This window comes from Mastomys coucha, unplaced genomic scaffold (assembly GCF_008632895.1).
Source record: "Mastomys coucha isolate ucsf_1 unplaced genomic scaffold, UCSF_Mcou_1 pScaffold21, whole genome shotgun sequence".
Classification (NCBI taxonomy): domain Eukaryota; kingdom Metazoa; phylum Chordata; class Mammalia; order Rodentia; family Muridae; genus Mastomys; species Mastomys coucha.
The window spans coordinates 119,579,556-119,605,144 of NW_022196904.1; the positions used below are offsets into that span (position 1 = coordinate 119,579,556).

At 41.1% G+C, this 25,589-nt stretch overlaps 3 protein-coding genes across 14 annotated transcripts in view; 1 reads left to right on the plus strand and 2 right to left on the minus strand.

Moving 5' to 3' along the window:
* Ate1 (arginyltransferase 1) overlaps positions 1-6,167 on the minus strand; it is a 113,268-nt gene extending 107,101 nt beyond the window's left edge. For 2 of the 4 annotated variants that reach the window (XM_031388523.1, XM_031388524.1), the window contains exons 1-2: positions 6,060-6,167; positions 1,557-1,620 (exon numbers count right to left, since the gene is read on the minus strand). In XM_031388523.1, the coding sequence (XP_031244383.1) occupies positions 1,557-1,620; positions 6,060-6,144 (149 nt within the window). In that variant the 5' untranslated portion in view covers positions 6,145-6,167. Of the gene's footprint in view, positions 1-1,556; positions 1,621-5,559; positions 5,869-6,059 lie in introns of those variants that run through there. The other 2 variants (XM_031388522.1, XM_031388521.1) reach the window with 2 other exon arrangements.
* A 240-nt stretch (positions 6,168-6,407) lies between these two features.
* On the plus strand, positions 6,408-19,568 carry LOC116103080 (putative uncharacterized protein ZNRD1-AS1). 9 transcript variants are annotated; one of them, XM_031388529.1, is made up of 4 exons: positions 6,414-6,515; positions 9,837-9,902; positions 17,293-17,368; positions 18,767-19,568. In XM_031388529.1, the coding sequence occupies exons 2-4, from the start codon at positions 9,892-9,894 to the stop codon at positions 19,565-19,567; spliced, it is 888 nt and encodes a 295-aa protein (XP_031244389.1). In that variant the 5' UTR covers positions 6,414-6,515; positions 9,837-9,891; the 3' UTR covers position 19,568. The 9 variants fall into 9 exon arrangements, 4 of the variants coding, with proteins under 4 accessions (XP_031244389.1, XP_031244386.1, XP_031244387.1 ...); XM_031388526.1 differs by lacking the exon at positions 6,414-6,515 and adding an exon at positions 9,014-9,042; XR_004123379.1 differs by lacking the exon at positions 9,837-9,902 and having other exon boundaries at positions 6,408-6,515; positions 18,767-19,567.
* Positions 19,569-22,242: 2,674 nt separating this feature from the next.
* The window catches only part of Nsmce4a (NSE4 homolog A, SMC5-SMC6 complex component), a 15,999-nt gene continuing 12,652 nt past the window's right edge, over positions 22,243-25,589 (minus strand). The window contains exons 8-11 of the mRNA XM_031388553.1: positions 24,888-24,936; positions 23,461-23,552; positions 23,287-23,373; positions 22,243-22,413 (exon numbers count right to left, since the gene is read on the minus strand). Coding sequence (XP_031244413.1) covers positions 23,299-23,373; positions 23,461-23,552; positions 24,888-24,936 — 216 coding nt within the window. The 3' untranslated portion in view covers positions 22,243-22,413; positions 23,287-23,298. The remainder of the gene's footprint in view (positions 22,414-23,286; positions 23,374-23,460; positions 23,553-24,887; positions 24,937-25,589) is intronic.

A 25,589-nucleotide genomic window follows, 5' to 3' on the forward strand; every position in this document is an offset into this window, starting at 1 on the left:
TCTGTGTGTGTGTCTGTCTATGTGTGTGTCTGTGTGTGTGTCTGTGTGTGTGGGTGTGTGTGTCTGGGTGTGTGTGTCTGCGTGTGGGTATGTGTGTGTGTGTCTGTGTGTGTGTCTGCGTGTGTGTCTGTGTGTGTGTCTGTGTGTGTGGGGGGTGTCTGCATGTGCGTGTGGGTGTGGGTATGTGTGTCTGTGTGTGTCTGTGTGTGTGTGTGTGTGTCTGTGTGTGTGTGTATGTGTGCAGGTGTGTAAGGCAAGCCTGAGTGAGTCAGGGATGGATGAAGGCATCATCTCTGGATGAAGGCATGTGCTGCCCAGACTGAAGGCCTGATCTCATCGACAGACCCCACACGGTAGAAGGAAAGAACCCTCCTGAAGGCTGTCTTCTGAGCTACATATGTACTATAGTACACACAAGCTCAGCCCCAAATACAAATAAGTAAACATTTTTATAAACGGCAATCTAGATAGGAACTGGGAAGATGGCTCAGTAATAAAAGCCCTTGCTGTGCAAGCATAAGAGTTGGTGATCAGATCCCCAAAGCAGAGATAGGAAGTCTAGAACAAGCTGGCTAGCCCAACTAAGTCTGAGTATTGTGACAAAAACTTCTGAAGTCAGCCTCTATACACATGTACACCCAAACGTGTATAAAAACAAAAAGAAGTGAATCTAGAAAACAAAACTCAGTAGGAAGCCACCAAAACAGGTCATCAGGAAGGGTGGGTGCTCGCTGCCAAGCATGCACAAGGGTACTCTCACCCACATGTTCGTTCTCTCTCTCTTTCTCTTTCTCTTTCTCTCTCTCTCTCTCTCTCTCTCTCTCTCTCTCCCTCCCTCCCTCCCTCCCCCTTGTATTCACTCTCCCCCTCCCATATACATATATGTACATGTATATATATACACATATTTATATACACATAATAAAAATATTTTGAAAACAACTGATAAATGAATGCCAAGTACCATCAAAAAATTACATTAATTTTTTTTGTTTGTTTGTTTTTAAGACAGAGCCTCATCAAGTAGCCCTGGCTGGCCTGAAGCTCACTATGTAGACCAGGCTAGCTCAAACTCACAGAGATCCACCTACCTGTGCTTCCCAGTGCAGGGATTACTGGCATGGGACACCACATTCAGCAAAAATTGGTATTAATTTTATAAGATGATAAAGGTATGGTAGGTAAGTTAAGAGGAAAAATATTTCTTCTCAGACATATAGGCTGCACCATGCTTTCTGCAATAATTAACATGTTATCTACTGTCAAGCACTTTGGAGAGGAGGGAAGGCATAGAGAATTAGTGAAAGAACAGAACGACTCCAGCAACTGTCAAAGGTTAGTAATAAGCACACAAAGTTTGTTATCATGGATTTTATTTTATGCATAATTTTTAACTTTGCTATTAAGTTTCTGAGAACAAATCACTACACTGTACAAAAGAACATGATAAACAGTTTCCTTACACTGTGAAAGAGTCCTCTAGAGGCAATTCTCACTGTGCAGTTATAAGAAGCAGCTAAGCAGTAATAGAAAGCATGTGTGTTAAAGCACTTTACCTTCTCCATCCTCGGTCTATGAGATCCTGATAATCCTGCACTGTCATGGAATGTGCCCACATGCCTGAAAAAGGAAGTACCATGTCAGCTCCAGCAGACTGCACTGTTTTCTTGTTAAAACTCTTAAGTGTTCTTTACAAGAAAAAACAGCTAAGTTATACTAGGTGTGGTAAAACTGCAAAGGCAGAGACAGGTAGCTCTCTGGGCATCCCAGGCCAGACAGGGCTACCTAGTTAGACCCTGTGTAAAAAAATAAAAATAAAAATGGCAAATTTATACTAAAATTCTAGAACATTCATATTTGAGTAATAAAAAGTTTTTATGTACTTTACACTTAACATAAGACATACAACACAAACAAAAATAAGATATATTAATTCTAAGATAGGAGAGGTGACACAGCCTGTAATCCCAGAATTTAGGAGGTAAATGCAGGCAGAGTCAGATGGACCAAGAATTTAAGACCAACCTCAGCTATATAATAAATTTGAAACCAACCTGAGTAACATAAGATCCTAAGAGGAGGGAGTTCCGGGGAAGGGGGGTGGAATTAAGTCAGGTGTAGTGGCACATGCCTTTGATCCCAGCACTCAAGAAGCAGAGGCAGGAACATCTCTATGAGTTCAAGGCCACCCTTGGTTACAAAGTGAATCCAGGAGTCCAGGCCAGCCAGGGCTATATAAGAGACCCTGAGGGCTGGTAAGATGTTTCAATGGTTAAAAGCATTAACTCAGTGGTTAAGGACTGAGTTCAAATCCCAGCAACTACATGATGGCTCACAACCATCCATAATGAGATCTGATGGCCTCTTCTGGTATGTCTAAAGACAGCTACAGTGTACTTATATATAAAAATAAAAAATAAAAAAATAAAAAAAGGTGGGGGGGGGGTCTGGAGAGATGGCTCAGCGGTTAAGAGCACTGACTACTCTTCCAGAGGTCATAAATTCAATTCCCAGCAACCACATGGGGTGGCTAACAACCATATGTAATGGGATCTGATGCCCTCTTCCGGTGCATCTGAAGAGAGCAACAGTGTGCTCACATTGAATAAATGAATAAGTCTTAAAAAAAAGAAAAAAAATGAGAGATCCTGTCCTCAAAAACAGGAACAAAAAAAGAAAGCTAACTAAAGAATCAAATATATCAAAAGTGATTTCAACTCCATTTAATTAAAAATTAATAAATCATCTCTACGACATCAATCTAAATTCTCACTGGATTGTAGACTTCGTCACACAAGCTTTCATAGTATCTCCAGTGAGTTAACACACTGGTCTCACCTTTTTGAGAGTTGTCATTAGTTTATCTTCTATTGCTGTGATAAGCACTATGATCAAATACAGTTTACAGATAAAAGGGTTTATTTCATCTTACAGCTCACAATCCATCATGGAGGGACGTTGGAGCAGAAACTGGAGGCATGGCCCTAGAGGCCCTCAAGGCAGGAATCTAGAGGCAGGAACTGAGGCAAAGGTCATGGAAGAACACTGCTTACTGACTTGTTCTCCATGGCTTGCTTAAACTGGTTTCTTGTACATCCCAGTATCCCAAGCCTGTGGGAAGCCACTTCATAAGCACATCGCCATTACAAGATGGCGATGACATCTGGCTTGCCGTTGGCATAAAAATGCCTTGTGCGCATGTGCCTGTAAATCCCAACGATCTGTGGCGGAGTGCCTTTGGTCACGTCAAATGGCCTGATCGTCTCACAGCCTATTATGAGTCGCCACGTCTGAGGCGGGCATAGAGCTCTATATAAGGGAAGGGTTTTGAGATAGTCGGGGTCCTCCTCAACTGAAGCTTGTGATCACGCTCTCAAGATACATTAAAGCTTGTACTGCAGAAGGATCCTGTGTGTGCCGCGTTGTTCCTGCTGGCGGGAGATAGCGCGGGACACAAGCCCAGAGGTGGCGCCAGTCACAGTGAGCTGGATCCTCTTATAATAATCACTAATCAAAAAAATGCCACAAAAGACTTAACTACAGGCCATGGGGGGAAGGCATTTTCTCAGTTGAGGTTTCCTCTTTCCAGATAACTCTAGCTTGTGTCAAGTTGACAAAAAAAAAAAAAAAAAAAAAAAAAAAAAACTAACCAGCACAAAGGTATGTTAGTTCTAATACTTGATATGCATAATATGTATAGCACAGGCTTTACCCTTAAAGACAGGACAAACATATATAGAAATACTCATTCGAAGTAAATGAACTGACAGTGACTCAGATCCCAAGGGAACAAGAAGATAATGACAGATTATCAATTCAGTGAAATAACTATGACACTGTGGGGGGAAGGGACAAAAATGATGGGGATTAACATGTAAAGGATATACCTGAATAAAGTTTAAAAAGATGGACTTTTTTTCTTCCTTAGGAAATTGTATCAGCTATATATAGGAACATGCTTTACAGAATGGCATGCAGGAGGGGAGAAAATGGTGTCAGAGTTCAGTAAAAATGTCACTATACCAGTTCTTCTACAACCTTCAGTTCCTGCCCCCAAGGTTCCTGTCTCCACTTCCTGCACTGACTTCTCTCCTTAATGGAGTGTAAGCTCTAAGATGAAATAAGCCCTTTCCTCCCCAAACTGCACTCCATCACTGTGGTTATCACAGCGCTACAAAACAAACTAGTAACAGCTCACTGACACCAACAAGTTATTCTGAGCCGCAGATGAATCGTCTGTGGTTCTGAGGCCACTCACATACAACAGTTCCTACAACAGGAATAGCAGTCCACCTAACAGAAGGGTGCCTTACAGGAAAGACTAAAGCGGAGAGGTTGGGAATTTATAGGCATCTTTCTGGAAGATAAAACTGTTCTTCAACAAATCTTGAAACACAAAACAATTATATTGGCCAATTTTCTCTAATACAAAATTACTGGGGCGGGGGGAGTGGTAAGGTTCTCCCTGTTAAAGTATTAGTTTCAGTCACATTATAATACTTGCAAGTATTATAGTCAGAATATAAACATTCTAAAAAAATAGTACCTCTATCACTCAAAGGCAGCCACTGTCATTTGATGTGCTTTCTTGGCCTTATTTGGGCTTTATTGGGCCTTATTCCTCTCAACTGTCACGTGTACTCAGCTGTCATCTGCATCCTGTTTATTTAACCCTATGCTCCACGCATTTTTCCACATAACTGGTCTTCGTAATCCGTACGTCAAATGATTGTGTAACTGTCTACCCAAGACCGCGGTTCACCTAATAATACACTTCCTCCTAATAAACACTTTTAATGCATCCATAAACCAGCATACTGCACTCAGCCAAATCATTCTCCGCTTAACTGTCTTTCAAATGAACAAATGTCTAACCTAAATTTATATTTTCATAGTTTTCCACCTGCAGGATTATTCTAAATCGTTCATCCTAGGTTCTGCATTTGCCAATCATGACACGGCAGACAATAAGTACACATTCGGTTTACAAACAAATCTTCCTTAAGAAACCTGAATCCTAGCCCGGTGGTGGTGGCACACACCTTTTGGGGCAGGCAGATAGATCTCTGAATTCCAGGCCAGCCTGGTCTACAGAGCGAATTTCAGGACAGCTAGAGATACACTAGAGAAAGCTTGACTCGGAAAGCCAGAAAATTTTTAAAAAGAAAAGAAGCCTAAATCCTGCCGGAACACCGTGGTTATGGTCCTCGAGGTGGACTGACACAATGACATGGTATAAATCCCTGATTAAAAAAAAAAATCGGGTAGGTATTTCTGTCAAAATATCAAGCAGATCTCGGTTTCTAGTACGTTCTCCCAGACACTTCATCCAAAATGACAGTGAACAGGTGTGCATGCAACACGCCCCTCTACACAAGCAGCAGCAGGCCTCGGCTGCCGCGGGGATGGATGCTGGGCCACCGTCAGCTCCAATGAGCCCCCCAATCTCCCTCCCCGTCTCCCAGACCAGGCTGGAGGACACCCGGTTCTTCTCGACGCCCCCCAGGTTGCGGCCACCCAAGACCCCGAAGCACGCGCCCGCCGGCCCGGCTGGCTCACCATGGGCGCGACTGCCAAAGCTGTTCTTGCAATAGCCACACGGATAGGAGGTACGGCCCTCAAAATATACAACGCTAGGCGAAGGCGCGCTCCAAGAAGCCATCTCCCCGGCCCCGCCGCCGCCGCTGCGCCACTCAGTCCTACGCAGCCACCGCGACCGCCGCCTTCGCCTCCGGCATCCCACAATGCAGCGCGCGCGCCTCCGAAGATCGCGCGAAGCTCCTCGAGCGCTCGCGGGCCGGAAGGACCTGGCACCCTACGCGACTGACGCCGCCCGCGCCATGTTGACTGAGGGCAGCTTTTCCGCTAGTTCCGTTCCTCCTCTGTGAGGGGCGGCTACCCTCGGTGGGGGTGAGGGCGGGAAGACCGGGATGGGAAGGAAGCAGGCTGAGGAGAGACCAATGGGACCGGGACGCTGGAGTCGGGTGACCAACGGCCTTAACGCGCGCGACAGACCTGCCAGGAGCCGGTGACGGCGACCTGGACGGCCGGACACTCACCACACGACGCCTTGCCCTCCCTGGACTCGCAGTAGCCGCAGTAGTAGCCGGCCTTCAGGCCCTTGTATTCCACCACCGAGGCCATGGCCGCCGCTGTGGGTTTGAGGACCGGCCACGCCTCTCAGCGCGGGGAACCTCGGCGGGAGAGCCGAGAGCGCGGGGGTTGCCGGGTTCCCGGCTCCCGGCCCGATTGATTGCACGACCGGCCTCTGGCCTCCAGCCTAGGTTGAAGGCTTGCGGCTCTGAACCCTGTGCTGAGTGCCCAGCAGTTTACTTTTCAAACATCCACAGTCCTTGTCACTGACGCGACCTTATTAGCCCGGCTTACAGATAGGAAAACTGAGGTTCCAGGTTGTGCTTCACCCAGTCATCTGCTGCGCTCTGTGGTTGAAGGTTAACTTCTACGACTGCGCCAGACCCACCTGTAAGGAATGATGAGCTGGAGCTGGCTTGATGGTGAGGGTTCTAGAAACAATTCTGCTCAAGCGGAAGGGAACCTCCAAATGTCCAACGACAAAGTGACACTTTTATTATCTTTGAAAGGGATTTTTAAATATCACTCAAAAATAATTTTTTAACTCTTCAGGCTGAACATTTACATAATCTGAATTCATTCCATGGGTCTCCAATTTGCAACCATGTTTTAGGGAATAAAGAGCATGTTTTAGGGAATAAAGTTGTGAGGCAAAGTGTAAAAATGAATGCATACTTCTAAGAAGGTAAGCCCTTAGCTTTTCCCTCCGGGTACACAGACGTTTAATTTCCATAGTCGACAATAAGGTTAATTCCTTTTTGCAGCGTCTAAAAAGTGCAATCAGGAAACAAACAATTTTTTTTTAAATTATGTTTGTGGGGGTTTAGCATGCAAGTAAATATGTGTACCACCTTCATCCAATGCTGTTGGAATCCAGAAGGCATTGTAGACCCTGAAACTCCGACTGGCAGACAATTCTAGGCCACCATGTAAGATCAAATATGATGCCAAGAACCAAAACCTGTCTTCTGCAAGATCATTGAACGCTCTTAACCACTGTGAGCCATCTCTCCTGCTGGTGAAAAAACTTATTTTTCAACTGTTAATGAAGCCCAGGATGGCCTAGAACTCTGTACCCTCCTGCCTCAGGCTCCACTATGCTGGAATCCCAGGTGTGCATCACTGTACCTGGCTAAATATATAAACTTTTAAAGGAAATTTCAATGGTTTTGACCCTAAGGTTTTGTGTGCTAACGATGTACCTAGTTAAGTTTAATAATTCATGGTCTGGTGATCAACATTGCTCACATAGTTGTTTAAGAACCAAACAGGTGACCTTGTAATACAGAAGTGTAAAATTAGAGGTAACTTGTTGCAGCTCAGTGCCCATATTTTTATGGAACACTTCATCTGTTTCGTTTTTTATTGCAAGGATCAATGGATTGACCCAAAAAGGGCAGAATCCCATGCTCTACATAGAAGGTACAAAGAAAGACTTTTGACCTTTTTTTGAACAATAGCACCCCATCCCACGCCACAAAAAATAATCTCGCTTTTTTAAAAGATTATTTTTATTTTTGTGTATGATTGTTTTGCTTGTATGTATGTGGACAACAGTTCGTGCCTGGTACCAGAAGTATCCACATAAGGACATAGGACCTCTTGGAACTAGAATTATAGACAGTTGTGCTCCACCTTGTCGATGCTAGGAAATAGATCCCAGATCCCCTGCCATAGCAGCAAGTGCTCTTAACTGTGGAGCCATGTCTTCAGTCCTTCATTTTACTTTTTTTCCCCTTGGAGATATGGTCTTACTATGCAGTCATGGCTATGCTGGAACTCTCTATGTAAGGCCAGACATGCCTCAAACTCAGAAAAATCTGCCTGCCTTGAGTGTAAGGTGCTGCAATCAAAGGAATGTACCACCACAACCAATACTGGTTTCACTTTTCTTGATTTCTGTTATCCATTGTCAATCACTGACCAGAATTAAAGTGTATAATATTCTAAAATGAACAACTCAGAAGTTTTAAGCTGAGCGTCATTCTGTGCCAGATGATGGAATTGCTCATTGTCCCTGCCTGCCTGGCACATGAACCATCTGTTCTGCAGCTCCATGCTATGTATGTTACCTCCCATCAGTTATTCTCCATTATTGAGAGTCAGGGTATTGCAATCTCTGTTTTCAAGTAGCCCTTATTTACCAGTTGTCATCAAAGCATAACAATAGTGATGCTACTATTTGGAGCATGCCAAAAATCAGCCAGAAATTGTTTCATTTAAGTAAAAAGGAAAAAGCTTTCCACATAATAAGGAAAAAAAAAAAAAAAAGATGGGCAGTGGTAGCACATGTCCTTAATCCCAGCACTTGGGAGGCAGAGACAGAGATTTCTGAGTTCAAAACCAGCCTGGTCTACACAGTGAGTTCCAGGACAGCCAGGACTATACAGAGAAACCCTGTCTTGAAAAACAAAACAAAACAAAACAAACAACAACAACAAAAATCTTTGCTGAGGTTGCTAAGATATAGTGCAATAAGACATCTTCAGAGAACTGAAGCAGGTGGATCACAACTTGGGAGCCAGCCTGAGCTACAGAGCTACCCTGACTCAAAACAATATTTAGTTTTTCATAGACTGGATTCACAGACTTTTGTTCTTATGGTACATTGTCATAATGGTCCTACTACTGTTAATCTTTTACTGTGCCCAATATATACATTAAACTTGGTCATAGATATATATAGTTTAGGCTTTAGTATCTACAGTTCCAAATATGCACTGGGGGTCTTGAAATAATAATATAGATATAAAAGAGATAAAAGGAAACTCCTCTCATTTGCCTTAGCCTGAGCCAGTGCACTCTAGAATATTCCAACTTTGTACAGTAATTATGAGAATGTCCAAAATCCTTGGGCATGTATGTTAATTCACCTTGTATTACAACAACATTGCCAGATAGAGATGTAAAGCAGAAAGGCTGAATAACTTGCTGAATGCCAAGCAACAAGTAAGGGACATACAGGAGGGATAAACAGTAATAAAAAGAAAGCAAATGTCGTTAACTTTGGCACTGCAGAGGTAGATTGGATCACTGTAAATTTGAGGTCTGATCTACATAGTGAGTTCCAGTCAGCTAGGGTTATGCAATGAGACCCTGTCTGGGGAACAACAAAGTCATAGGTACTAAGTGTCGACCTATGTGAAACAATGGTGCCTGGGTGCCTAGATTTTGTTAAAAGCCAAAGACAGGTTTGTTTTTTTTTTTTCTATTCTAAGCCAGATGAAAGAAGGGAAAAGCAAAGTATCAATTTATTTGTTCCTCTCTATTAAAGGAGCAATACAGCCTTGTCTTTGTTTTTAATTCTCTTACTTGACAGAGTGAAGCTGATAATGCTGCTCAGTAACATTGGTTTGTGTTGCCAAGCATCTGGTCTGTAAAGCACCAAGCACGGGTAATGTGGAGGATTTTTGTGTGGGACTAGCAGGCTCACACAGTGCAGTTAAGGAAGGGAAGTGAGATATTCTTTCCCTCCAAAGGATTCTGTGAGAGAATCTAAGTTAAGCCAGAGAACAATGGGTTTGAGGCAAACATAACTTGAGGGCAGAGAAGGGAGCATTCTACAGGGGACAGTGGCATGGTGAAGAGCCCAGTGGCAGGAGTCCCAGAAGACCTGTATTCTCAGGTCTTTCCTCAGGAGACCTGTATTGGACTCCATCTTGTCAAGACCTAGCTCCTCAGTCGGCAACATACTAGCTTCATGAGGCTACTGAGCACCTAAAGTGTATCTTGTATCATTGCAGGAACAAAATTAGAGTTAACAAATACCAAGCAGGAAAGTGGCTGGTGAGGAAATCAATGAAAGACAGGTAATTCCAGGAAGACCTCCAGACAGAGGAATAAAGGATGGAAAGTAATTTGTACTTAAATCTTAATTGCTCAAACATAATGACTGATTTGAGATAATAGCAACTTGTATTCAGTAATTATATTTATGAATAAGTATAGATAAGTTATGAATAATGTAATTACAGCTTTAGAAATGGATGGCAGTAGGGTTATAAGGATTGGAGATAGGAACTGCAGATGCCCTGTCACAACCCATAAAGTAGTATAGTGTATTTGAGAAAGAAATTGGATTAATTGTAAACATATACTACAAATTCAAGGACAAGTGTTTTTTAAAAGAAAAATAAAAGTGTAGTTGATGTGCTAAGGTAAGTAGAATCCTAGTCATTAATTGGTTAAAATCCAGGAAAAGTGGGATGCTGAAACAAACTTATGTATCAGTATGGTAGCTCATGCCTTCAGTACCAGGACCTATCACTCAGGAGCCAAAGGCAGATGATTCTTGGTGAGTTCAAGGCTAGCCTGATCTACATAGAAAGTTCGGCCAGTCAGTGCTGCATAACCACACTCTACCTTTAAAAAAAAAAAAAAAGGAGAAGCTTATAGAAAAGCAACAAATATAGCAACAATCCAATCAATCATTACTTTAAATGTCAGTGACCTCAATACACCAGTTGAAAAAAAAACAAAATGTCCCTGGGCAGGCACAGCTCCACGATACCTGCACTTACCTGTGTGTTACATAACTGGAACTTCAGCTAGAAAATGGAGGCAGGAGGAAAACAAGTGGAGAGGCTTGTCTGGTCTATATAAGAGGCATTTTCAAAATAAGTTATAATATCCACTGGAAACTCACTTTAAACAATAGATGGAAAGTAAAATAAGTAAAGACATATCATACCTTGAGAAACTTTAAGTCACTAAATTAATTTCATAGGAAAGGCTCAACATCAGTACAAATTATGGATCAAGAAACATTACAGAATGATACAATGATCAGTTCTTCAAGAAGACACAACAATCTTGAATGTGTATGCACATAACAGCAGAGCCGCAAAGCATATGAAGTAGATACTGATAGAACTAAAGGAGAATAAGTGAGTCCACTTGTATTTATTGTTGGATACCTCAGTATTGCCCTCTCGATAACTGGCAGATCCAGAAGAAAAGTGGTAGAAGAAATCAGTAAGGATGACTTTGGATTGAACGAAGTAATCAACCAACTGGATTTAATTTTCACCTAAAAATTCTTCATCCAGTAAAAGTAGAATGAATACATTCTTCTCAAGGTCACACAGCACCCTAAAATAGACCATATTCTGGCTCATGAAAAAAACTACCGTAAAATTTGAAATTATGTACAATGTGTTCAGTTAAGTTACACTAGGAAATCAATAACGGGTGTCTAGAAAATTCCAAACTAATTAACACTTGTCAATAATAGAGAGGAGTGACATATCTGCAGCCCCAAGCACTCAGGAAACTGAAGCAAACAAACAGCAAGTTCCTAGCCAGCTAAGGCTACCTTGTCTTAAAGAAAGCAAGCAAGCTTGAGTCAACTCTCAGTACAAATTTAAAAATACTAAAACTACAAAATTAGGGGGCTAGAGAGATGGCTCAGTGGTTAAGAGCACTGACTGCTCTTCTGAAGGTCCTGAGTTCAAATCCCAGCAACCACATGGTGGCTCACAACCATCCGTAATGAGATCTGACACCCTCTTCTGGAGAGTCTGAAGACAGCTACCGTGTAATTACATATAATAAATAAATATTTAAAAAAAAAATTACAAATTAGAATTTGTGAAATCCAACCAAAGCCACACTTAGAATTTTAAAGCATTGTGAATACAAAAGAAAATTTTAAATAATTTACATTTCTGGTTTGGGAAATTAAAGAAAATTAAATCCAAAACTGGGAGAGATTAAAAATTAGAGCAGAAATCAGTAAGATTAAAGAAATCAAGAGAGAAAAATCAGTGAAACCAAAAAAGGGGATACAAATCAGTTAAAAAAACAGAGAATTCTAGTATCAGAGATAAGGAAGGACAAGAGTCATAGACCCCAGGGTTGATCCCCAGAAGAGGACAATAAAAAAATCCCTAATGATCCCAAGGACATTTAAAGGGGTAAGAAAGGATTAGTAATGCCTTTGTGCCCAAGTATGACAGTTTAGAGGAAACAGATTAATTCCTTAAAAGACACTGCCCTAGCTAGATTTAAGTCAACTTGACTCAAGCTAGAGACATCTGAGAAGAGGGACTCTCAGCCTTCATAAGATTAGTCTATAGAGTATATTCTTAAATAGTGATTGATGTGGGAGGGCCCAGCCAGTTGGTGCCACCCCTGGGCAGGTGGTCCTGAGGTGTAGAATACGGCCAGTAAGCAGCATTCCTCTCTGACCTCTGCATCAGTTTCTTAACTTTCAATAGTGATGGAGTGTTATGGAAGAACACTATGATAAACCCGTTCCTCCCCAAGTTGCTTTTGGTCATAGTATTTTTCTCAGTAATAGAAGACAAAGATAAGAAGTAATTGAGCAAAAACCATAAAAGACAAAATAGGAATGGGCAACAGTTACTAAAGAAATTGAGTCAATAATTAATGACCTTTGAAAAGAGAACACTGTGCCTATCATGGGTTAAATGTGAAAGGCCCACCCCACTGTGTCTATAAATCATGGGTTAAATGTGAAAGGCCTGCCCCATTATCTCATCTTTATCTCAGGTACCTCACAGCTATAAAATCTAACACAAGTTCCCAATTAGTTCACTCGTAAGTTCTACCAAGTTTTTAAGGAAAATATTATTCCCATTCTCTGCAGGTTTTTATGGAAAAGAAAAGCAAATGAAATATGTTCTAGCCTATTCCAAAAGACTACCATTACCTTATTACCAAAACCAAGGAATAAAAGGAAAACTATAGACCATTGTTTCTAATGAAACATCCATGCAAAAATCAACAGAATATTAACAATCAAATCCAACAAATGTAAAAAAAAAAAATTACAATCACTAGGCGGGGTTCAGATACCCAAAGATGACTCATCATTGGAAAAATAACAAATATAATTTATCATACCAATAGGTAAAGGAAGAAAAAATTATATCAGTAATAGACAAAAGAATTCATCCATGATTAAAACTTTGTCAAAAGAGAACAAGGAACTTGAACTTGGTAAAGAACATCTATAGACACACACACACACACACACACACACACACACCCCAGAGGAGACAAGAAGACTTTGAGTTCCAGAACTATATAGATAGTTCCAGGCCACCCAGGGCTATATAATAAGACCCTGTCTATTAAATAAACAGATAATATTAATATTTTTTAAATCCACTATAAAAAAAAACCAACTTTTTCCATAATATTAGGAACAAAACAAAGATATCCCCTCACACCACTCCCTTCTGTTCAGCATCACAGGAAAAACTCTAGCCATTGTAATAAGACAAACAATGGCACAGAGAATGAAAAGGAAGGAATTCCTCTGTCTTTGTTCACAACCGTCTGTGGAGGGAATCTAAAGTAAACCACGTATAACAATAATATAGAGCACAAGATTAATGTATGAGCTACTTGCTTTCTGGTAAGTCTGAAATGAAATTTAGAATTTGAAGTTAAAAATAATACCATTTACATTAGCATCACAAAATCAAATGCGTAGGTACAGATCGTACAGAAATAGGCAAGGACTACACTGTTAACTACCAATCTGAAGTGAAAGAAAGGAGATCTGAGTAAATGTTAAAATACTGCTCATTTATTAAAAAACAATGAAAATATTGTAATACCAATTCCTGATAGCTTGATCTTTAGAGTAATGAAATCCAGTCAGAAACTAGCATGTTATTAAAATGTTACGAACATAGACAAGCTGGGTTCTTTTTTAACAAGCTGTCTTAAAAGTTTGTATGGGAAGCCCTACAAGCCAAAATAACCAAAATACTGAAAAACAAGGTGGATAACTAGCATTACCTGACTTCAAAACTTATTGTAAGAACTCTATTAGATGGGGAATGGAGTGAAGAGATGACTCAGTAGTTAAGAACGTTTGTAGCACACGCCTTTAATCCTAGCACTCAGGAAGTAGAGGCAGGCAGATCGCTCTGACTTCAAAGCCAGCCAGGTCTACAGAGAGAGTTCCAGGACAGCCAGGGCTACACAGAGAAAAGAAACCCTGTCTTGAAAAAAAAAAAACAAAAAACAAAAAACAAAAAAAAAAAACAAAAGTGAAAAGAAAAAAAGAAAGAAAGAAATGCTTGTTCTAAAGTCATGAGTTCAGATCCCAGTGACTGCATAACAAGCTGGACATCCTCACGAATCAGATCTGAGAAGGAGGCAAAAACAGGAGGAACACTATGGCTTCTTGGCTTCCAACATAGCTAAGACAGGAGCCCCAATTTCTGGGAGAAACCTCGTCAAACCTTCTTTGGGCCTTTGCATGGATGGTCACATGTATACACATATACCTATGCTATTCAAAACAGTGCAATATTGATGAAAGACAGGCCCAAGAATAGACCCCTACAATTAGTTACCCCAATGCCAGAAGTTACTCCATTACACTGTGAAATTCAAGTTCAAACTCAGATGTCAACTTTCCTTTGGAAGCTATCATCTTCATGAGCCAGAATTTCTCATAACTGAAGATATTTTGATTTGTATGAAGTATTAAAATTTAGTATAAATCTTTTATTTACCATAAAGAAAATACAATTAAAGCCATCTTCCCTGTGTGTCAGGGAAGTCTACCTTTAAGCCTTGCTTCTTGGGGTTTTATTTGAAGCCTGCAGTTTCAAGCACTTTTCAGACAACCCATTTTGAGAGGGACAGATTTTATTTCTAATAGATAAGAAGCTGGGTTATAATTGATCACAGTTTCTCCTTTTCACATTGCATTTCTGAGAGCTAGAGATTATTTCAATGGGCTACAGGATAATTTTCTTGGCATGAATAATTTCCACACACAAAATGTCCTGAATTGTGTATGATTTTTACTAGTTTGTATTTTAACATTGAGATACTTTCTGCTCCCTTGTCTTTAAATGTTGGTCAGCTATGAGCATAAATTAAATAGTGTGACTAAAGATATATTAAAACCTCCGTCAAAGCAGTATTTAGCTGAGTGGCATAACAGCTAGGAAATGATGAGACCATATCTGGACCAGCAGCACACACCTTTAGCCGCGAACACCACAGATATGTAGGCTCACCAAGTTATTTCTACTAGTTCCATTTACATGGATTCTAGAACAGTTTATATTCTAAAACACAAAAACTGAAAAGATGGCCTCAGTGCTCTTAGAATTGTCTCTAACTACACATACTACAGTTGAGTTCCTATGTCTTTAGAAATGGTTCCTTCTAGTTGCTGAGTGGCTCAGAGGGAAGTGCATCCCTTGCCAACAGACTATTTCATCATAGACTACCTCACAGTAGGCTCCTTCTGGGACAGTGATGACACACAGAAAGCACTGGCTGCTTTGTGTCACCTTAGAAATCAACTCAAGGCATCCTCAAGGATCAACAGTAGGTAGCTGAAAATCTGAACTGAAGGCAGAGATTCTGTGCAGACTAGAGAAAGAATGTGAAATTAGAGCTCAGGGAAAAGAGGCAGAGAGGAAGAGTAAAGAACACTGACGCTATTCATGAAGCCGGCACACAGAAGGGCAATTGCTAAAGCCAAGAGCACTGAGGAGAAAGAGAATCAGATCACAGAGTCAGCACAAGTGACCACAAAGGCTTCAAGAACATGCAGTGAAAGACAACCACAGCAGAACGCAACACTGAGGGCTGCCACCTCACAGCCACCCATGGTGACAGACTCAAAGTGGTTTGGTCTGAGTGCAGAGCAACAGTAAGTGTCCCATCTGGGATAGACACAAAAGACTTTGTCCACATCTGAGAACAAATGGAGTCCGTAGGACTCACTGGCCTAAGAAACTAACCCCTAGACCACTAACAAGCCACTAACTTTTGTGGCTTCCACCCTCTTTGCCATAAATAGAAATAATGAATATTAACTTCATAAGACTGTTTGGAAGATTAAGTAATTCCATGTATACTTATATAACGGTATCTATTGTAAATCCAAGACATGTTGCTATAGAAACAACATAAACTCTTAAAGTAGTATTGGAAATGAAATTAAAGACATATGATGAGGGTTTTGTACAGTTGTTATAAAGCCCTTCTGTTGCTGATAAACCAGTGTTTATGTTTAGGTTGAATAACATAGCACTAATTTCCACTAATCAGGTTAATAACTCCATGATGTCTGCCTGTGTGTTTATCCTAAAGAACAAATTTCCCTGCTATATTTTTCTTCATTAAGTTTGAGACAGGGTTTCTCTGTGTAGCCCTGGCTGTCCTAGAACTCACTCTGTAGACCAGGCTGGCCTCGAACTCAGAAATCCGCCTGCCTCTGCCTCCCAAGTACTGGGATTAAAGGCATGCGTCACCACCGCCCGGCCTTCATTAAGTTTTAAAACTTGCCTTCCAATTGTTTTATAATCTATTTAAAGTGTAAATCTGGGGCTGGCGAGATGGCTCAGCAGGTAAGAGCACTAACTGCTCAGAAGGTCCTGAGTTCAAATCCCAACAACCACATGGCAGCTCACAACCACCCGTATTGAGATCTGATGCCCTCTTCTGGGGTATCTGAAGATAGCTACAGTGTACTTACATATTATAACAAATAAATCATTTTAAAAAATGTAAAATTTAAAGTTAGGCATAGTGAAAGCAGAGACAGGCAGATCTCTGTGAGTTGCAGGCCAGCCAGTACTACATAGTGAGAACCTGTCTTTTAAAAAAAAGGCTGGGCTGGAAAGATGGCTCAGCCGTTAAAGGCTAGGCTCACAACTCCAAAAAAGGCTGGAAAGATGGCTCAGCCATTAAAAGTGAGATCCACAACCAATAAATAAACAAATAAATTTTGTCAATTTTAAGTGATAAAATCATGGACCATAAAGTTAGGTAAGTATTGTGGGAAATCTATTATATATGTTTATGTAACTTAGTTATACTTGAAAACTTGAAATTTTTCATATCAAAACTTATTTTCTTCTTACAGTATATAAATACAGTGGTTTGTGGTATCTGAAATAGTAATAGCAACTCAGCCTTTCCTCTCCAGCTTTAAAGGCATTTCTGGCAGTTACAGCCCCAAATAAAATGTGGCTCCTCCTTTAAACTTCAGTCAGAATCACAAATGCTCCCTCATCGTGGGTAGGCAGAAGCTAAACACACAGCAGAGTTTGACCTGCTGGCAGGGAGAAGGGCCCCTGCTACCTAGGAGCAAGCAGGTCCCAAAGAAGCTCCCTATGGGAGCGCATCCCAGAACATGTTTCCTGACACCTCTAATAACCCAATCCCAGTATAACTTCTCTTTTCTTCTAGATTGGCCTGGGCTAAGTGTACACAAGACCCTCGGATTGCAGTAGGTCCCTGTTCCCCACTAGAAAAGAAAATTAAGGTGAGGAAATATATTTGGCATGAACTTTGGATTCTGAAAGAAGATCATAAAGTTTATTGGAGGTAAAGGGGGCCCAAGCATTTCAAGGGAGAAGGTTCATCCTCAGTCTTTACTTCTATATTTGGTTCTTTGAGCAGTGCTGGCTGGACAGCATCAAACAGAACAAATACAACTTGTAGTCTCATAGGACTTGTTCTATTAAGAGATGATACTAAAGAAATGGTTTCCAAAAACTGATGTCACGACAGGATTGGGTTTTCTATGAAGACTGTGGAAGGTTGGAGGAAGCAGTATGCCAGCCCAAATCGTAAAAGTGCTTATCAGAGAGTTCCTGATGTGTATTTAGGAGGAGTGTATTCATACAGAAAAGAGAAGATTCTTAGGAAATAGAATTCAGTGTGGCTGAAGCATAATGAATATACAGTAAGCTGAAAACATGGTTTGAGAGTTAATGAGAGGCTGTGGACACCACACTGAAATTTGAGGTTCTCTCCTAAATGGAGTAGCTTCCACTCCAGCGTTTATGCAAGAAAGTATCATGCTCAGATTTATGTAATAAAAAGATCACTCTGGCTACAGTGATTAGTTTGATGGGCTTGGAAAAACTGGGAGAAAAGTATGGACAAACACCCCGTGGTAGAGGCAGGAGGATTAAAGGAAAAGACACTGAAGTGGCAAGTGACAAGATTGAAATGGTAGGAACTGGAGAAAGAAACAAGTGGAGATGTCAAATTGAGTGACCAGGTCTACACCCGAGAGGTGAGAGCGGGGACTGGCCTTGTCAATGTGCCTTTTAAGTTTAGTTCAGCCCTACTGCTACTCGAAATTAGTATCTGAGCCATGGAGGAGCACCGTTTAATGAGCATCCATATAAGAAAGGCTAAATGTGTTGGTGTTAAGGACAGACTAGTAAGGCAGATAGGGTAGTCACAAGGTAGGAAAACAGGGATATTCAGCAAATGAGATAGCAGAAGAATAAAAGCCAAGAATATTAAGTAAGGAAGAGTTTCTTTGATTGGAGAGCATTTGTGCTGAGTTGTCTTATATGCTCGCCCACTGACCCAGCAGGTAGTGTTGATGATACAGAAATGAAATTTTTGACACTCAATAAGCACAGGTGAGAATTAACTTTTGATAGACAATAATGTCTCCAGTATAAAAGTAAGAAGGTAGAGTCTGGGTAGATGGGTAGTGGCTCTGGGGGTGGGAAAGGGGGTGTACTGGGTGCTTCCATTTTCTCAGGGAAGTCTAAATCAGAGTCCTCACCTAGGAGGGAATATGGTTTGGGGGAGGGGTATAGGAGTGCCAGACAGAGGTGATAGGCCATTGTCAGCTGTACTGTGGAACTAGAATAAAGAACATCCAACTTAAAAAGCTCTGATTACTCCCTCTGACAAGTGTTTAGGTGGCACCCATTCTTCACGAGTGAGAAAACTGTTAGTCCAGGAGTTCCAGCAGGAGAGTGAAACAGTTGATAAACTTAAGACCATGTCTTTTGACTTCCGGTTTGCTAAAGCAGATTCCTACTACTATCAACAGCGTCAGGAAATGATCAGAGAAGCCTGGAATTATAAACCAGATGAAGAGTGGAACACTAACCCAGAGGAAGAGAAGCCAAAATGCAAAAAAACAAAGAATGCTAAAAAATGGGACTACCTAGTACCTGAGAGAGAGATGAATCACATAGAGAAACACATACACAGAGCTGAACGGGCTAGAGGCCTCAGAGACCACAAATACCAACTAATCCCGCAGAACACTTCAAGTAAAACTCCTTCCCCAAAACCATTAGTACCAGAGGATGAAAAGAAGAAAAATATCCCGAAACCACATAAAACTATACCCAAAAAGCCTAAAATGGCATGGGCAAAGGAGCAAATGAAGCAACATAAAGACCGGATGATGAGAGGAAGAGCGCTCAGCGAAGAGAGAGAGGACCAAAGGGTTCCAAAGCTTACCATCCATGGCCGCCCTCACTTAAAATCAAAAGCGAAGAAAGAAGAAGAGAAAGAGTTTGAAAAGGTCAAAGCGTATCCCATCTTCCAGCCTTCCAATGAAAAACTTATAGAAGTGACTGTTCACATGGAAAAGTCGAAATCGGTAAACGTGCAAAAACCACTCGGAAGGCAATTCCTGTGTATGCCACCATTTTTGAAAAGTCAACTCGAAAAAAATAAAAAGCTTAAGCTATTTCCTTGATTATTCTCTTAGATGAGCATATTTCATAGTAATTAATTAGTACAATGAACTCCTAGAAACCAGACATTAATGTGGTTGAGGGTGGGGAAATAGCAGCTCTACACACACATACCTGGTGTTGTAAACACAGCCTGGTGGTGTTGAGACCTCAAGCCGTATGTTTTCATTTTTATAGTCATCTCTGGGCTAGGAGTAAGAAATTTAAATGAAGACAGAATGACAGCTTATGGTATAAGATTGGGGTAGGAGGGTCTGTAGTACTTTTCAGTGATGGTTGCATGCCCCATTAATTGACTTTAAGACACCAAAGCATACCACTTGAGTTGGATTGTGTGTATGTGCTCAACCAAGCTGTTTCAACAGAAAAAGAAAGGATTGCTAGTGTTTAAGAAGAGGAAGTAATCCTGACAATGTAGTCAAAGGGCCTATCATCCTACCAAGATCCTAAAGATCATTACAAAGTCTGCACTTTCAAAACCCTGAAGGCAGAGCAAGCAACGGTGCGTGTTACCCAATCCACAGGACTTGAGTTCAGATCCCCAGAAACATGTAAAGGTCAGACATGGGTGCACATGTCTGCAATCCCAGTATTTTCATAGCTAGATAGAAAGAAGATGGAGGTCTAGAGAGATGGCTCAGTGGTTAAGAGCACAGACTGCCCTTGCAGAGGTCCTGAGTTCAAATCCCAGCAACCACATGGTAGCTCACAACCATCTGTAATGAGATCGGATGCCCTCTTCTGGTGTATCTAAAGACAGCTACAGTGTACTTACATATAATAAATAAATAAATCTTAAGAAAAAGGAAGGAAGAAAAGAAAAGAAAGAAAGAAAGGAAAAGAGGTGGTAATAAAATGCCCAGAAACCTTATGGGCAGTAAGAAGTACACAGTGCAGCAGCAAACAAAAGAACCTCTGCCTGCAGGAGAGGTCTGGGACCCAAGATCACCCTTTAACCACTAGCTGTGCATCATGGTACGCATGTGCCCAAACACAGACCTGCACATGTACGCACACATATATTTATACACATACATACAAAGAAATAATAAAATCTTGAAGGCGGTGTGGTAATCACTAAGAAACTGGCAAGTGGTTTGGATACACTAATGGATACTAAGTGGTGTCTGATCAGTAGTCTGTGCAAGATGGACAAAAAGACTATGAGGGAAGTACTGACTGGTTAAAGATGGGGGCTGGGGGTGGTATTATAGAATGGAAAAAAATCCTGTGAAATGTGGTAAAAATGTTGGTACAAAAATCTTAAGATTTGGGAAGTGGCTTTTACTATATTTTTTTTTAATAAATGTAATTTTTTTTTGGTTTTTCTTTAAAAAAAAAAAAAGATTTATTTATTGTCTTAGTCAGGGTTTCTATTCCTGCACAACATCATGACCAAGAAGCAATTTTGGGAGGAAAGGGTTTATTCAGCTTACTTCCATCTTGCTGTTGATCACCAGAGCAAGCCAGGAAAAGCAAGCCAGTAAGGAACATCCCTCCATGGCCTCTGCATCAGCTCCTGCTTCCTGACCTGCTTGAGTTCCAGTCCTGACTTCCTCTGGTGATCAACAGCAAGATGGAAGGAAGTAAGCTGAGTAAAACCTTTCCTCCCCACATTGCTTCTTGGTCATGATGTTGTGCAGGAATAGAAACCCTGACTAAGACATTTATTATTATATCTAAGTACACTGTAGCTGTCTTCAGACACACCAGAAGAGGGCATCAGATCTCATTACAGATGGTTGTAAGCCACCATGTGGTTGCTGGGATTTGAACTCAGGACCTCTGGAAAAGCAGTCAGTGCTCTCAACCTCTGAGCCATCTCTCCAGCCCCACTATATGTTTTTAAATGATCTATGAGCTAACCAATAATCAGTTAATATAGATTTAGCCTCTTGAAGTTTAAGTACATAAAAGGCTTTGAGACTATTCCCAATATATATGCATTATTGTATAAAGCACTGAAATAAAACAGCAGGAGGAAACCAGGGAGAGACAGACATCAATCAAGAATGTAGACTCAAGGTATAAAAGTTCACATCAAATACACAGCATTATCCATTAGAGCTCATTTGGAAAGAAATTGGTAAAACGTGACATAACAGACTCAGGAGATTCAAGAAAGGAGGAACTCTTCTGCTAGGGTTCACAAGCAGACTTCCAAATGATTCATACTAAATCTTTTTTTCCCAAGACAGGGTTTCTCTGTATATCCCTGGCTATCCCGGAACTCACTCTGTAGACCAGGCTGGTCTCAAACTCAGAAATCTGCCTGCCTCTGCCTCCCAAGTGCTGGGATTAAAGGCGTGCGCCACCACCGCCTGGCCTGAATCACTTGGCCAGGCAGTGGTGGCGCACGCCTTTAATCCCAGCACTTGGGAGGCAGAGTCCGGCCTGACTTGCCAGAGGATGTAATGGCTCCTTGGATGTAAAGCATGGACCAAGCCACATCAAAAATATTTAACCATTTTTAACCTACAAAAGAAAAAAAAAGATTTCATCTGGTACAACCTATCTGTTGGCTTGGCCAGCTAACTTTACAACTAAAGAGACATAAAAAGCATGATATTATCTACCAGGCACTAACATCCTAAGTAAAACCTTCATTGGGACAGGACTAGAAAAAAAGAGGACCCCACTCCCCAACACATACTCCCAGAGACAATAAAGACAATCATTTGTGAATATGACAGTGGACTTCCTTTAATCAAAGACAACCATGACAAATCCAATAACTATCAAAAGCTACATTTTACTGAAAACAAACCTTCATCTTTAAAAACGTTTAATCATACATATATACAATGCATGCTGCTTTCCTTCCAGGGTTTCACTATTGCCTTCAGTTCTAAAACATAAAAAGACAGGAAAGATAGCTGGTTACTAGCTGATAAACCAAAGTTCACGGTATACACATAAATGCAGTCTAGTGACCAGTCCCTCGTCATGGAGTAGAACAGGTTAAACTGCTGCCCTCCACACAGTTAGCTCCTTCCCCTCAAGACAGTCTGACAGAGGTAAGCTCTCTCGGAACAAAAGTTCAGTTAACTGAAATACACACCGAATTTATATAAAGTACTTTAAAAGCTCATTTTAATTGTCAAGATTAGAAAAGAAAATGAAGCGAAAGTGATTATCTAGTTATTTTGTAAACAGACTTACAGATAAAATGTATGTGTAAAAGGAAGCAGTCCCACAAGGTTTTAAAATCAGGAGGTGAGGCCAACAGATTCGAGGTCGATCCCACCCACGGCTATCTTCTGGATAGAATACCACGTCATTGTTACTAAGATTTCTTTCTAGAAATGTCCCCCTTTGTAAAAATGAAAGGGTTTTTTTTTTTCATAGCATAACTCATTCCCGAAATGTGCATTTACTAGCATCCCTCTGAGGGAATCCTGTTGCCATCTTCCTTTTCTGCTTTGTGCCGTCACAACACGGAAGAGGTCTCCATATTTCACTTACTCATCCTTAGTGACGACAAACCCACAGAGAATCCTCCTGCACTGTTCTCTTGTCTACAGATCTCAAGAACCTCACAGTAGCTGGCCTAACGCTCCTGCCGGCTTTTACCAGTTACACAGTTCAGGGAAGGGACGCTAGAGGGAGACAAACCCCAGATGTCACGGGAATGAGGCGGGGAATGAGGGGGACTACTAAGGTTCCAATTGCCTAATAAAATTCCAGTACAACTGTGTGGCTGTCGTGTAAGAAACATTACCTTGAGCTGGCATCAGGCACTTAGCCGCTGCTGGCTCTGACTCAGAGAGATCACAGGCTCAGAAATCTCAAAGGTCTTCACAATCTCCTGCTCAGAAACGAACATTTAGGGACTGGGTTCGTAGGGAAGGAAGTCCAGGTCAGAACCGCGCTGAGGCGACCAGCAGAGGCTTACCTCCCAGTCATGGTAACTCAACGCTATAATTCCTTGGCTCCTAATTTGAATGTTGTGGTCAATTCCCTCACTCTCTTCATTAATCACCGGCTCTGTTTAAAAGACAAAGATTTCAAACATCATCAATCAGAGCAGGTAACTTGACCAGCTAATGATCATAAGATTGAAGTTTGTACTGAGAGGATACTTGTATGGGGCTTCCTAGATGTCACGGACTACAAGCAGTTCAGTAGTGTAGCAAGTAACCCCGCTGATGTCCACGTTAATCACGGTGTCTTTTTCTGAACGTTTAGCATATCTATGCACTAGCCACTTAGGTAAACCTTAGTGAGGCCAACATGAAACTGACAGCGCATAACAAATAACTGCAATGGAAGTCCTTAGTTCTCCACAAGGGACTTCAGAAGGGCATGAGCGAGATAGACTGTATGCAGGTAAGAGCGAAAGAGCACAGAACCTCGGAGGGAAGACGCTGGCAACATACACGGACAAGTGGTGGTCAGAAAGAAGGAAGCGACAAAAGTTACAAACATTAAAAGTTGGGGGGCACTTATTTTGTTAATCTTTAAAACAGACGGTTTTAAAACCATCCTGTTTTCAGAATTTTCAGTTAACAAGGACAGATACTTTTGTTTATATACATTTTATTAAAATGGGAATTTATCAGGCATAATGGCACATAATTTTTGACCCCAATACGCAGAAGACATAAACAAGTGGATCTCTCTGAGTTCAAAGCCAGTGTGTTCTACACAGCAAGTTCTAGGCTAGCCAGGAACACATGGTGAGACCATCTTAGTTACAGAACTTCTTTGGTTTAAAAAACAAATAAGAAAAATTGTAGTGGCACAAGCCTTCCATCCCTGAACTTAGAAGAGAGAGGCGGGTGGATCAGAGGAAGGCAGATCACTGAGTACCAGGTCTACATAGTAAATTCCTGGACAGCCAGGGCTATGGAGACAGACCCTGTCTCAAAACGAAAACACAACAAAAAGCCATAAGCTTTTAATTCCAGCACTAAGAAGATTGAGAGTTTAAGGCCAGCCTAGGCTACAAAACAAATTTCAGACTAACCTGGGCCATTTGGGGGCTGGGGGTGGAGGTAGGGGTGAGGGGTGGAAGGAAAAGAAAGCTAAAAAAAGACCTTACATTTAGTAAAATAAAATGCATTTCATGAACTAATATTTTTTTGGAAAGACTTTTAAAGATTTATTTATTTTATGTATATGAGTACACTGTAGTTGACTTCAGACACACCAAAAGAGGGCATCAGATCCCACTACAGATGATTGTAAGCCACTATGTGGTTCCTGGGAATTGAACTCAGAACCTCTGGAAGAGCAACCAGTGATCTTATCCCACTGAGCCTTCTCTCCAGCCCCAACTCTTTTCCTAAAACTGATTTCTATGAATATAGTATAAGTTACCTATTATTGGCAGTCGGTCTTGGTCAAGTCTTATTCTTGCAAAACCATCCTAAAACAAAAACATAGTTTGAGGCAAACACCAAAATCTACCGCATGAAAACACTTATCAGAAAAATCTCTATTTCAGGCAGCCAAAATGTACCCTAAGTCACAGATAAGACTTGACTTCTTACATCACCTTTGCAAAGATTATTGCTAACATTTCTAATTAACATTTACCAGACACAGACTCCATACTGACTTTATTACAATTATTATCATTATTACTATACTATTCCTTGGAGGAATGGAGTGACACTATGGTACACTTATGGAAATCAGAGGACAACCTCTGAAGTTGATTCTCTCCTTGCACCATGTGGATCCTGCGGAGTTTTTACCCACTGTGCCAACTCAGCAGTCCTCTCTCCAGAGAAACCCTCAGGGACGACAATCTTCCTCTTTAACTGATTTATGCATTCATTCTATGACATATATTACACATTTTAATATACATTATTCTGTCACTGGGACCACTGGCAAACCTGCCTCTGTTGTTTGAGAGAGTACATAGAAGCTTTGGTCTAAAAAATTTTTTTAAAGATTTATTTAATGTATATGAGTGTACTGTAGCTGCCTTCAGACATACTAGAAGAGCAGAAGAGGGCATCAGATCCCATTACAGATGGTTGTGAGCCACCATGTGGTTGCTGGGAATTGAAC